Source organism: Egretta garzetta, unplaced genomic scaffold, assembly GCF_000687185.1.
Source record: "Egretta garzetta isolate BGI_Z169 unplaced genomic scaffold, ASM68718v1 scaffold286, whole genome shotgun sequence".
NCBI lineage: Eukaryota > Metazoa > Chordata > Aves > Pelecaniformes > Ardeidae > Egretta > Egretta garzetta.
This window is the reverse complement of record NW_009260078.1, coordinates 399,630-414,753: the sequence shown is the minus strand read 5'-3', so window position 1 is coordinate 414,753 and position 15,124 is coordinate 399,630. Positions and strand designations below refer to the sequence as shown.

Below are 15,124 nucleotides of genomic sequence, written 5' to 3'. Positions count from 1 at the left end.
AATTGCAACATTTCACATGTAGACATGGCTCAAACCAACATAAAAAACTGCCTTAGGAAAACCAGTCAGCTGTAGATGTAGCTGAAATAAATCTTACTCTGTCTTCAACTTTCACCACATTCACTAGATGTAGCTTGATACTTCAGAATTTCTTCCTGCTGCTTTACCAGAAACGATCATAATTCTACATTTTCTAAACCATTTTTTCCTCGTAAGAGCGCAGCTTCGAGAAAGGATTTTTTTCCTTTCACTTTTCCAACACCAATATTGTTCTCAAGCTGACCTGTCTTCCATCCCAACTGACATTTACAAGCTGTGCTAGAAGTTGTCCTCCTCCGCTTTTCTAACCTTATTAGAGGCATAAGGAGCATATCACAGAGACAAGATTTCAAATGAACCACCTCCCCCTGAATGCCAAACCAGTGACTGTTTACACAATTAAAAAACTGAGTCTCAGCACTGTTTAAAAATCTATGTATCCTGTAACAGCATCAAGTAAAGAACTTAAACAGCCACATGTTAACATTCACCAGTTTACCCAAGGTTATGGCTATATACCAGCACAGCCATTATATCTGATTATAAATGTAAGTAAAAATATTTACTTATTTACAGTAAGACTTTTGAAATCACTTTTATACATAGCCATGAGACACACTTTTTAAAACAGGAAACACTTTTTCATTATGTAGAAGTGAAAATATAAAAACAATGATTACTTCAAACTGCATGCACAAAGGTATAGGTTTTGTTTTCTAGCACACAAAGTGTGAAAAGGGAGAAGCTGTTTCCCAAAACAACTCACTTCTGTATGGAAAAAGACATTTGTAACTTTTAGACCAAACTTTTTGCTCCAAAACTTTCTGTGGAACTAGTATTTAAGCATTGCAAACACACGATTGACTTTTATTTTGACAGCTTAAGCATTTTTAAAGGAGCAAAATGATTTCTGGGCTGAAACTGCTGCTCTGGTTAATTATCATTATCCTATAAATGACGTCAGGAACTCTATCAGAGTAGAACTGGCACTAATATATTAGGAGTGGATACAGGTAATTAAAAGCATGAAGGATTTAATTTCAACTGAAACATTTGGAGCACAGAAAATAATAATGAAATGTAATATACAATTAATAGGAAACAATGCACACTCATTCCACCAGGCAGTTCTATGGTAAGATAACAATCAAATCACAAAGCAAACTTACACTCCGTAAACTCTATTCTTCTTATAAATGCTTTCATGCTGCGTATTTTGAACACAGAATTGAAGCTTTCTCCTTCTATAAAGTGAAATCAGTACTCCAAGACTACTTTTTATAATACCTTATCAATCTCAGGAACCGCAAAGAAACAGCTTGGCAACACCTGTCATCAACACAAAACTGGAAGATTTTAAGTAGGACTGCCAAAACCTCACAATATAAGGATTCCAAAATACTATACATTAAAATTTCCGAGTTTTGTTAAAGGACAGTAGAGAGACATAGTTAAAGTGTGTTGTGAACAAAGAACAAGTGGGTATTTACAGATTTTAGCCAATGTACTCAGCGGTTCTGCTGATCCACCAACCTCTCTGTATCTTTGACTACATGCAAACGCCTTTGCCCATTTCCTTTGTGCTTCAACAAGAGCAAACCGATTAAACTTTTTGCGTTCCTGGTAAACCTGGTGTCTGACAATAGGCCATTATAGATGTTCCCCAAAACATAAAGATTTTGCAGAGAACCCAGCTCAAGAACATCTTTCCTTCATTCTTTACACCTCGGCTCACCATTTGATAAAGCAGACACGTTAATAGCCCACTGCCTGAAATCATAGCATCATAGAATCATTTAGGTTGGAAAAGACCTTTAAGATCAAGTCCAACTGTTCACCTAACCCTGCCATCCCACCACTAAACCATGTCCCTAAGCACCTTGTCTGCCCAGCTTTTAAATACCTCCAGGGATGGGGACTCAACCACTTCCCTGGGCAGCCTGTTCCTGTGCGTGAAAACCCTTTTGGGGAAGACCTTTTTCCTAATGTCCAACCTAAACCTCCCCTGGTGCAATTTGAGGCCATTTCCTCTTGCCCTATCACTTATTACTTGGGAGAAGAGGCCGACCCCCACCTCACTCCCCCCTCCTGTCAGGCAGTTGTAGAGGGCGATAAGGTCTCCCCTCAGCCTCTTCCTCTCCAGACTAAACAACCGCAGTTGTTTAGCCAGGAGACACTGTCTTGTTACACACCGCTCCCACGGACAGCAGGACATCCGCTCTGATTTTCAAGCTTCAGCAGAGGACTTCAGGGTTTGGGGCAAGGGAAGAAGTGACAAACCTGCAGCAGCATTTTACCCACTTAACTGAACACCTGGGGCATCTACCTCCTGCCAGCAGCACCCGAACCCTGAGCTTTGTTCTGAAGCAGAGGTAAAGATGCAAATGGCAAATATCGCTGGAAATTGAAAAAATCTGCCCTTTCTAAAGAAGTTTCCATTTCTACACCTATATTATCACCTAAAGAGAACAGAGTACTTTTGTTTAAGGTCCCACCTCCACTTCTTCAGCCCTCAGATTGCATTTCCCCCCCCACTTCTCCCATCTCCTTCCCAAATCTCACAAACTCGAGAGGGCAGCAGAAACTGCCAGGTAATGGGGACTGCTGCTGAGAGAGGAGGACAAGACCTACATTTCTTGAAGGTTTGAGAAGGAAAATGTGACTGCCTGACAATGTAAAGATCTGAAAGAAGAGGACTGCTGAGACTGTTGTGAAGTAGGAAGAGCAGGAGACTCTTGCTCACACAAGCCTCCTCCAGAAGAGCTCTGAAACCCTTTCCTTCTACCAGGAAAACCCTCAACTTTCTTGAAACACTACCGGTAACTCCTGAATTCGCTCTTGACCCATCTTTTCTCATCTATCAAATCATTGCCCACAGCAATTTCACAATCAGAAGTGCTATAAGCACTAGAGATGGGTGTCTGAGAGCTCTTCAGAACCTGAAGCATTATTTTCATCTCAAATACTACCTAGCAAAGAGTTAGCTATAAAAGTCAACTAGCTTTCTTTAGCACGTAGTATATTTGTGATGTGAAATTCTGCACAATCTATAAGCTTTATCTGAGAGGTAAATTTCAAAACTGATTTGCAAATATTGACATTTTTGCTAATTCTAGAAAGTCAAACAAGTAGTTATTCACTGTAAAAGATCATGTCATAGGACCGTAAAAGTATTACATGGAGCTTCTAACGAGATACACTGGAAAGTTCAAAAATGCAAAGCAGCTTTGCATAGAAAGTAAGAGACAAAGTATTAAATGTTTTCTGACTCCTGCCAAATGTCCTGCTCTGTAGTGATGGATGAGGTTTCCTGAGGCTAAGATGCCAAAGCCAATTAGCCATGTCAATCCACAAGAACGCCAGCTGCCAGGATCTAACTTTATTACTGTATTACTTAAAAGTGAAGACATCAGCAATGTTTAAGTTCACATGACTCCTAATTTTAAAACCTGCCTTTTAAAGCTTTAGTGTGGGGGTAGTGACAATGACCTTAAGTTTCAACCTTTTAAAATGATCATAGAGTGCCATGAATTATCCATAATTTCATTATGTAAAGCATTCTGTTAATCAAATTAGTCTACATTATGCTCTATTCAAAAGAAAGTGAGACTTCAGCTTATTTGCCTCCTCATATGAGTTTTATGTAATGCTGATATTGAAAAGTAGCAATTTATTTCAATATTGCCTGTTTCAGTTGCCAAACTGCCTATCCCACAGAACATGATATGTGTAAAGTATATAGCTTACCCATTTATGGCATCTAATTCTGAATTCTAAAATAAAATTTTTGGAAAGTGTCTTGAGCATTTCTCGACTAGCATAAAACATGCCCAAGTCTGATTATTTGAAAACATCTGCATTTAATCTCTAAGCAAGGAGTTTGGAAATGTTGATCATACAATACACTTCCCTGCACGGTCACCACAGTAAACTCAGTGATTCCGTGAAAGGGTAAAATTTTTCTTCTGCTTCGGTGCCTCTGGAATAGATCCGAACATTACTGTCAGGCATTAAAAAGCACCCATTTCTTTTTAATAACTTCCATATTCTTCCAAACTACTCAGAAAAATTTGCTCCTTTTCAAGTAGTCCATGTTAACTTTATTAACATCTTATAGAAATCGTTTTGGCTTTTTGCTGCTACTACATTTACACTTCCTTTACTTTACCACCCCAGTATAGAACTGGCACGTGATATTTACAGCATCTCTTCCTGAATTGTTCTGTACCCTGGGGATGCCAAGAGAAAAGACACAAAAGCACAAGCATGACAAGGTGAAGAACAGTTACAAGTCTTCGGAGAAGAGAAAACAAGCTTTGTTTTCCACATTCTTATTCAAAACTGGGTTTAGTTCGTGTTAATTATTTCTAAGCTGGTGTTTTAAAATTATTTTTGCAAACACATATGTACACCTAGGTAGTACAGCAAATGAGAAGCATTAGAAAAGCTTAAAAATCAATAAAAGATAGTTCTCAATTACCAATTTTACCTGTCAGAGTACAAACCAAAGGAAAAAAGAGACCAGAATGAGTATATTTTAGTTATGCAGATCTTTGAATCTGTAAGCCTTCTTGTTTCATTATGATCTTCTCCTTTGAGATGTTTCTGAAAGACAACTTCATATTTTGAGTCTTTATTTTGCAAAATAATCTAAGTGCCATTAGTGCCTGAAAATGCTATATTCCATTACCATTTAATTATAGACTATTAAAGACTGCCTATTGAAATTATATAACCCATACACACCCCGTTTCTTACTCGAGCACAGTCTTCAAGTCTAAACTAACATGCGATTAGCTTTCTTCTTTGAGATTTGCTCTTTAAAAACTAAATGAAAAAAATCCATCAGTCTGGGTTCTTCTTCCTGAGTTGTAAACCAGATTACATTCAAGTCCTATGTCATTGTCAAAAAGTGCATTCGTGATGCCTGACTGCCCATGTGGTGACACCAGCTGTACCCCAGGTGTCATTCTGAGAACCAGGGGCTGACTCTGCCTGGCTTTAAACCACGAGACAAAGTATACTATGTGAAGGCCATAGAAGAAACGTCAGATGAGTTCCATCTGAGTATGTCTTCTGTAAAATGCAAAAGATGCGAGTTCATTGTTTTCTACATCATTTTTCCACTAAGATCCAGGCAGTAAAGAAGCAGAAGCTATGGAGGAGGCTCTCTTAAATCCAGATGACAGAATAGCAGAAAAATACCATTCCACAACAAAAGGCAGGACTCAGCAAAGAACTTTGCGTGACTGATAGAAGCAGAAGCAAACAACTCTTCACAGAACCCCAGGTTACAGTGTGGACCAAAATAGTAGCAAAAATGCCACTATTAGAAGTGGGGATTCAGGACTCTCAGCTAAGCTTCAGACTTGAAATGCGTTAAGGAGGAAGCATATATCAGAACTGTAGCCTCAGCAAAAACATTAGTGAGTTGATATCAATGTCTAAATTGATACCAGAGAAGCCCTGGGTTTTGTTAGCACTGAAATTAAAGGCTTAACTGGTGACAGAAGTTCAAAAATTATCAACTGCAGCCAGTGGCAAGTCACCATCTGAGGCAGTTTGTCAAAGCAACAGCAGATATTTTGCCACAAGTGAGTACTTGACAACTCTTTCTGGACAGTACTAAATTCTGTCTTTTTTGCTCTTCCCTCACTCAAGCAGAGATGACAGATGTTTCCCTAGGGAGATCGGTACATCCCTTCAGAACACTGACCCAACACTGGGCTTTGACCTCCATGAGGCAGGAATTCCTTTGCAATCCTGAGTTCTAGCTCAGCATGGTTTTCAATGAGGAAAACCCAAGAGCTTCCCTGGGAGCTTTCAAATAGGAATATCTTCCTCTATGTTAACCGGGTCAGAAGCAGGATATCATAGAATCACAGAATCATTTAGGTTGGAAAAGCCCTTTAAGATCATCAAGTCCAACCATTAACCTTAACCTACCATCCCACCACTACCATGTCCCTAAGCATCACACCTTCACGTCTTTTAAATACCTTCAGGGATGGGGACTCCACCACTTCCCTGGGCAGCCTGTTCCAGTGCTTGATAACCCTTTCGGTGAAGAAATTTTTCCCAATATCCAATCTAAACCAAATACCAAAGTACTTGTGCTGTTAAAACAACAACTTATACAACAGAGAAAATAAGACTACTTACTATTCTAAGAACAAAGCCAGCCTGCAAGAAGGAACTAAGCAATGGGTTTATTCCAGTTGACACACTATAGACGCAAAAGGTGACAAAACACGAAATGAAAGGGGTATCTACCCTGCACCATTAGAAAATAAACATTCATGGCCCTGCCAGCTGCTGCTGTAAGCCAAGCCACCATCACCCGAGAAGAGGGGCGTAGATAACGGTGACAAAGCAAGGAAGAGATGGTGACAGAAGGACAGCTAGCATCCTGGGAGACAAGTGTCTCAAGTCTTGACTTGATGAACTTTCAGTTACAGAGATTACTTCTGAAAAGTCAGAAAACTAAAAAAAAATTACAGGTATTCCTATCTCAGGTAATACACTACCAGAATAGGCAAGCTCCCCCATCCCAGCAGTCCTTGTATAATGTTAATACTAAGAATCACATGAAAACACACAACAAAACTTTAATTACCCAAAAAGAAAAGAGAGGAGTGGCCAAATCCATTTTACTAGAACCCAGCACTTCTAAAAACTCTAAAATATGTATTGGGTAAGAGTAAATCCATCTGCCCTTTTCACTCTGGATTGCCTCCATCTTTCGACTAAAACTGAATTGTTCCCAATGGAAAAGAAAAGGAGCTGGTCGGTGCCTTGTTTATAAAATGTCAGTTTAGTACATTTAAACAGAAAACATTTTCTTGTGTTACAATAAATAGACTGTGTAACCAAATATAATGGTTTGCCAAAACAAATGGGACATGTTAAATACCTATTATTTCACAGAATTATCAATGAAGAAGTGACAATCATGGACGTTTTTTATTTTAAAGGCTATTTCTGAAATGGTGCACAATGTTTTATAGCATGTAACAACACCAGGTGATAATTTCTCAGAGTTGCAAGTTATACAAATGACAAACATGATTTTATAGTCAAACAGCACATTAAAAACACCAACCTTCAACCTGCATTATTCACAGTATCCTCCCACATTCAACTGCAACTGGCACAAGGTATCTCTTGAAACATCACTAACAACTCAGACATACCGGCAATTTTGTACAGAAAGCACTTGATAAGCTGGTGAGAAAAATCACTCGGGAATGCTCAGGGTCAGAGCACTTCTTGTGTGCAAGTACCTTCTTTTACAATATTACCAGTTTGCCCTTAGCAGAAACTTAAAACTACAGGATCAGCAAAAGCACAGCTTGAAAGTGGCTTTCTGTTGTTGCTTTTTTCTCTTTGTCATAGCAAGTCTCACTCCTCTTTCTTTCACACCTCCATGTATTGCCCCCACAAAGCATGAAACAATAACAACAATTTTAGTGTAAATGGGAAGTGATGTTGAAGGGCCCTCGGCCTCAAACATTTTAGCCATGTTTTATATTGTGCTGTATCTCTGTCAAGCTTGGTATCTACTTTACTGCCTGAGCCATATATCTTAAATTAGGCTAATGGCTTTGATTTTTTTAAAAATATTGCAAAGCATGAAGATCTAGTGATATTTTGAATCACTACTAATTCCATCCTGTAAAAACCATACAAGCATCTGGAGTTAAAGCTGTCTGAAGAGCACTGGATACTCATTTCTCCATTAGGTCCTGAGGGATTTCTTTTTAAGTCTGTGCTTCATCATTTTCGTGTGCTCCTAGGCCAAATATTTCAGGCTTTAAGAGCACAACTTACATGCAGCCTTCACATTGACTGGCTGGAATAAACAAAGATACAGCCAAAATGAAGCCAGATTTAGTCTATTTATGCAACTGAAAAACAATTCAACTGTGAAACTGCTTGGGCTACTTTAAAACTGCAAGAAACTTTGTGCTCAGCTGCGTTACTTTGTTCTCTATCCCATACAGAAGCAGAGCATCACCCACTGGAATGCCTTTGATCAACTTGTTCGGATCAGTATTTGCTTAATGTGAACAGTATTTCTTAGTAGCTTTAACTATATCTTAATTGGACCTGAAATACAAATGAAAAAAGCGTTTCTGAAATCACAGACATAGGGAAGGGAAGGGGTTGGCACGTCTGAAAGGAACAGCAATGAGGTAAGCAGGCTCTCAGCTTCGTTAGCAGGCTCTTAAAGTGAACACAGGTACAGCAGCTCTCAGAGGTTTTCCAAAAAGCATCACAAGTTTGGACACACAAAATTTTGAAGGTCTTCCCTTATTGTACTCTTCTTACTCTCTTGACTGTCCTCTCAGCATTTCTATTCATTGTCACTGGTCTTTAATGTACGATCTCCGCATTACACTGCATCTGGGAAGGTGTACCCTTCCTCCCTCGCTTTGCTTTCATACTGCTGACGACAAGCATGGCTCTATTTTTCTTACTTCAAAACAGTTTCTCTTCCTTGGTATATGAGGACCTATGTACAATACTGCAGAAGTGGCAGATGCACTGATGACCTAACATCAGCGTACCAGTAAATAAAACATGGGATGTTCATATTTCTGTGTAAACTTTATCCAGATGCAATTGCCAACAACAATTTCTCTAATTCCCATATCCAGGACTTCAGTAATGCCCTCCCTCTCTGTCTCTCTTTCTGGTCTCTTGCTAAATTTCTCCTCATATTAACTGCAACAAAATTAATCCTTTCCCTTCCCCACAAACCCATCACCTTCTTTATCATCTGCTCACTGCTTTAGCTAGAATAGACTCTACGTTTTCTCACCTTTCTTCTACTTGTTTTACCTGTAACAGTCCTGCAAACTAATTCCCTTTATGTTAGCCCAGCTCCAGTCCTTTCACGCCTCTTGCCACAATACATTCTCATTTTTCATCTTCAGATTGTACTTCTCTGCCTCCTTTTCTTCCTATCTTTCTTGCCTTATTTTGCAAATTTATACCTTTCCACTCCCTAACTCTCCCTCTGTGGCTGGGCCAGAATCCTACACCTCTTCCTCCCATCACACTCAAGAAACAGTCCTCAACAGCATCACTCTGCCTTCTGCATCCAGCTGCTTTATGCTTGAGCTTCCTATCATTTAACCTGTGACCCTCATGAGCAACTTGTTAACATCAACACTTCCAATTTTGTAAGTATGACACCATACATTAGAAGCCATAGTACAAAATGAAGAAAGCCTTTGATATAGTGATGCACAGTTTCCATTTCAAACATTGCAGGTAAAGAAACTTCCTTTTTTTTCTGATAAAGGAAAAAAAATGCATTTTGTAGTTCAGCATATGCTAGGATAACTGCCTCTTTGGTGTAGCATTTCAATGACAATGTATCCGTTTTCCCAAATTTTAGTTTCTCAAAAGTTTTATATCAAATTGGCCCTAGTCCAGATTAGTCCCTTCCTATCTTGCATATTGAAGGCAGCCTTTACTTGTTTTGTTTGCAACACAGAAAAAATTCCTAATCCAAAGACACAGTTTCTTCAACTTAAAAGCAGCAACTCCACTGCTGAGCTGTTCACAATGAAGTATGCCATAACTGTTCAGAAACATAAGAGCTATACATCTTACTTATGGGCAGTCATTAATATCATCTACTTTTCCAGATAAAAATAACTGATGAGATTACATTTCATTTTCCATCTTTTCTTGGAATCTTGGGGTTCCTTTTGATCTCAAATTATCCATGAAGGATCATCTTATATGTTCACTACCAATGCATCTCTTACGATCCTAGAAATTTCCTGAATTTAGCATGTGCAATCCAAAATAGAACTTGAAAGGCTCGGTGCTTCTGTGTGGTCCACAGCAGTGACTACTGCTGCTCCGCTCTGGGCTATTACAGAAACGTCAGGTCTCCAACTGTAACTAGTTATTTTCCAAACCCATGTGTTCAACCATGTTAGGGCTCAGGCATATTACCTTACTTCTAAAAACTTTGACTGACTTCCACTGAGAAGCTCAGAAGTTGATTTTAGACTCTGCATAACAAAATTAAAACTACAGATCCTTTACTCCTATCCTTATTTCTAGTTCTTAACTTAAAGAAAAAAAAAAAAGAAAAAAAAAGAAAAAAAAGGAAAAGAAAATCCAAGCCCTAAAGTGCATTGTTTTATAGCTTCAATTTAGTGGAAGGCTACTCTAAGAAAGCATTTTTATGCAATTTTTCCATAGAGCATATGTAACCTAACCAGCTTTCTTTTTAATCTGTCATTTTACTGTGTACGCAGCAAGAAATACAATTGGGGAGTTCAGGTTCACATAAATCTATAATCACTGACTTATTTAAAGTTAGCCAGAACACTTATGCATATGTTTCTAGTATTTCCATATTAGAAATCAATAAAAATGTCACCTTTAGAACAAGGGTCCTTAGTCCCGCTGCCTTTCTTGTTCTGCTGCATTTCGCTCACTGAACTGAGAAACAGCAGCCGCGCATTAAGACTTTAACACACCTTTCCCCTTTCCACTAAGTAAATTCATCTCTGAGGACAAATTGTCACGCATTGCCAACGGGACAATAGAGGTAAAATTTTCTGATTTAAAAGCCCTAATATGGCTATAAAAATTCACGGCAGCAACAGTTGTGATAATTGCTTATAATAACCAATAAACCTAATAACAGCTACCTCCTGTCTATCTAACCAGGCAAAGGCACACATGAAGAATCACACAAAAAGCCTCAATTATTATTGCTCAGGCTGCAAAACGTAGTTTAGCAAAACGCGAAAAGGAATACATTTAGTTCAATGACTGTCTTAACAGGTCCTGACACTAGTTTTACAGAATGCAAGAAACGCAGTGCAATGCCACAATCCAGCTGCCATCACTAGTGATGAAAATTTGCCAGCTTTCAGAATGGGGTGTTGCCGCAATCTAAAGATGACGGAAATAAGTGTTTTAAAGGCTTAGTAAATTTCTAAGTGAACCTTACCAAAGCATAAAAAGTTCTAAACCAAAGGCAAGCGACACAAAGAGGGAAGCACTTCCAGTGACAACACAGCTTGCTAACAAGGTCAGCATGTCATGAACCTGAGTTCACCAAAGATTTGTGACTAAAATAAACCATTACATTGAAAAGAATACCCATTGCATCAAATGGTGTCAATAAAAGAGAACTGCATCGGTTGACTTTCCCCTTCTAACACCGTCCAAAGGCATGTGAACTGTGTGGCATTGCAGCTTAAGAGCTGTGAACACGATGATAGCTTTCTCAGAATCGGGATACTCAGAGGTGCTGCTATTTAAGTACACCTATTTCACCCTTCTCTTGAAAAGCCCATCCCAAATGATGACATGCCCAACTAATTATCAGTATTTTTATAACCTATGTTTCCTGAATGAGGAGATTCTACATAGTTGCCCTTTTGAATTCAAAGAAAACTTCAAACCCTTCAAGGTTAACATATCCCGTATGAATCCAACTTTGTTCCCACATGTTATTGAGGGTCTGAACACCTAATTAATTAAATTTCAAGAAAGAGATTTTTCATCTTTTCAAATTAGGAAAAAAAATTACAAAAGAAAAGCAATCCTAAAGTATGAGCCATTCAAGTCAAGCAGCTATACAAGTTAAAGTGATACTTGACAGTAATAAAATTAATGGCAAGGATTAATTTCTTCTCTTCTGAAGTCTGTAAGCTCCACTCATGAGTCTGTCTGTAATGACAGGCAGTATATGAATACAGAATAACCCAAGAAACAATTTCTGCCTAAAAGAAATTGTTAAACACCAGAATTTGAGAGAGAAGTCTGTAATGGGTTTGGCAAACACATATAGGGAGTTTCCAGGATATTTACCTGCTAGCAAACATACATCACCACCTCCTTCTAAAATCTTCAGAATTACAAGAGTCACCATCATTGGCTTCACGAGGATGGAGGAGAAGGTATCAATTTTGTCACCCTAGTCTGTACTGCAATACATTGCCTTGGTCTCATCACTTTTACTCATGACTCATTTCATCATCATCAAAGAGTTCTACGCTTGCACGGCTCTACTGAGGCCCCCGCAAATTGTTACAGCAGTCTGGAACACAACTCTTAGGTTGTTTCCTTTTTTTTCGTCGTTTCTGTGACTCTTTACCCAACTCAAACTTTATAAAAATCTCAGATAATTCTTTTGGCATAATAGAATCAGTTCTAAAGGAGTATTATCATGTAACACAAGTACTACATATTTAGAAAAAGTTAATGCACAAAGCAGCATTTAGATAAATTCACTACTGTTATGTATTTCAATGAGATTATAAGGAATATGACACAAAAAAATGTAAATCTATACAACCACGTGGTAAAAATGTTTGCATGTATTTTATATCAGTTTGAGAAACAATTAATTACAAAACTAAAGTATATGGTGTTGGATTACTCATCTGCAAAATAATGAACATTAAAAGTACCAGATACCATTCCGCTATGGATGAGATATATAAAACTACCCATTTTCCTAGGGCTATGACACAAGAAATTTTGAGCATAGCACAATGAAATAGCCTGTGCTTTACAGCTACTTCCAAAAGACCTTTAGTCACAATTTGCTCTGAAGATAATTTTATTTACCTAATAACACATAATTAATAAGCATTACAAAGGCAATGAATCTCAGCATCAATTTTAAACAAGAGCATTTCCAATGGATCTTACATATTTTTATTCTTGAAATAAAGGACTACTTACTTGATTGGCCATGTAAATTGTGAGGAGACCTCTCCTATAAACAGAAATGATAAAATTAGTGAAAGAATTAAATATTTTTTTGCACATTGAAGAAAAACACTTTAAGCATTAAGAATACTTTTATTAAAGAAGTTAACAAAACAGATTAGTGACAGAGGATGAATCCTCCCTATAGAAATCACCCTATAGAAAAATAAGTATGAAATCAAAAATAGCACCTTGACAGCACAGTATCCAAAGCGGTGAGGAATTACATGAACCGAGTTATATATAGCAACTTGCTGCTGCACGAGTCTTGAAGCCTCCACGAAGGGGAAAGGCACATTGAATTACACAGCACTTATCGCAAAAATAAAAGCCTACACATGAGCTGGTAACGTAAGCATACAAACCATGGCCAAAGTCTAAGTTAAATTGTGAATTTACAGAAAAATACATGTGTGTAAGCTGTTTTGTGATCGGTGCTATGTAACTCAAGGTGCCTTAGCCTTTCTGCTTACATTATCATGAAAAGTGTTTTCTACCGACACCAACCATGCAGAAATCTTGGCTCAAACCACTATGCCCTGCCTTTTCTAGTTGAGAGCCAGAATGCCAACAGTCCCCTGGCACAGCTGCATCATTTTCTCTTCCAACCTTTATCTAATCTTTTTTTTCTTTTTTTTTTTTTTTTCCCCTTCTATTTTTGGATCTGTCCCTATGTCTCAGCCCATAGCTCACACTGGCTATTTAGATGGAAAAAGAATAAACTTGAGCTCGTGCTCTCACACTTTTGCTGATGCTACTGCAGCACAAGACCAAAACTGAACTCTTGACTATGCCGGTATGAGCTGCTCCAGTAACAGACTGTATTAGATGCCACTGTAGCATCCAGATGAAAAAAAGTAGTTATTTTCTGTACATCATTTACAAGTCACCATCAGCCTCGAGAAAGTGGAAAACCTTACCTCTGCGGACTCGCTTTTCCCTCATTCCTTCCTCCTCTTCTGCAAAGATTAGTTTAGAGACTATGGACAAGGGTTGGAAAACTCAGTTTCAGTATTTCTTACCAAAATGCTGTTGTTAACTTCTAGATTCTACTATCAGCCATGTAGTATTTGGGATTTTTCTTATAGCCCCCACTGCTGTTACACACAAAACTTGAAAATAACACAGAAGGCACCACACGTTTAACCGTTAAAAATTTCTCAATATGGAATTGAGTTTATCTCATCTGTGCCTTCACATCACTCAGATTTATTTTTTTTTATTGCTACTACATGAACAACAGAAGGTCCAACCCAGGCTTGTATGTTCCGTTCTTCGTAAGACTTAAGTTTTCAAGCATTCATAGAGTGCTTAAGAGAACGGGTATGGTAACTGAACTTATCTTGCTATCACGTCAGTTGAAGCAGCAAGCAAAACAAAATCACAGGTAGCAGGAAACAGAGAAATTCCTATTGCGTAGTTCCCAGGCTTCAGCCATCCAAAAAAGTTTATTCAGTATTTTCTGCCCCCATGTTTAGGTGTTTGTAACTTTGCCAAGTTACACATCCAGATCAGCAAGTATCTAAGGTAGGGATATATTCCGCTGCAAAGCTTGAATGCTTTCACATCACGCTGAATTTGCAGGAAGCAACGATGCACCATCCTGAGTTCCACAAGTTGCTCTCTATTGCCAGGGAAGATTCAAATTTGGCTTAAGGTCAAACCTTTAACTAGCAAAATCAGTTTGGGGTTTTGTTTTTGTTTTAAAAAGCAAAGTTACAAATCTGCTGTTTGTATACCTTCTCCACCTAGTACCACTCCGTGCCAGGTATTAGAAACAAGACTCTAGCATGGAAACCTAAGGAAAAGGAGCCTGAATCTAAAGATTTAGCGAGGATGAGGCACGCAAGAAACAAAGACAAGAGACAGGGAATAGGGTCTGTAAACGTTAAAGCTAAGAGATCTCTGCAACTTGTAATAAAGCATCAAAATACTGCATGATGTTTCTGACCAGGAAGGGGTGAAAATTCACCTCATGTAATAGATGAATTCAACTCTCAAGCTGGTCTGAAAGCCATCACCTAGTCTTTCAGCCGATTAGCACAGATGATAAAACAATACTGCTGTCCTGACCCTCCTGATTGGCAGCCAATGCAGTTCTATGTACTGTAAATGTAATTTGAATTTGTTCTCACGGGCAGAAATACTGGATTTCATGTTTCTTGGATTTTTTTTTAATCATAGAATGTTTTGCGTTGGAAGGGACCTCTAGAGCTCATCCAGTCCAACCCCCCTGCAGTGAGCAGGGACACCACTAACTAGATCAGGTTGCTCAGACCCCCGTCCAACCTGGCCTTGAATGTTCCCAGGGATGGGGCCTCCACCA

The 15,124-nt window shown here is 38.5% G+C and overlaps 1 protein-coding gene across 1 annotated transcript in view; it reads right to left on the bottom strand.

Annotated features, from left to right (window-relative positions):
- TMEM135 (transmembrane protein 135) overlaps positions 1-15,124 on the bottom strand; it is a 183,714-nt gene that overhangs the window by 143,953 nt on the left and 24,637 nt on the right. The window contains exon 4 of the mRNA XM_035896800.1: positions 12,772-12,805. Coding sequence (XP_035752693.1) covers positions 12,772-12,805 — 34 coding nt within the window. The remainder of the gene's footprint in view (positions 1-12,771; positions 12,806-15,124) is intronic.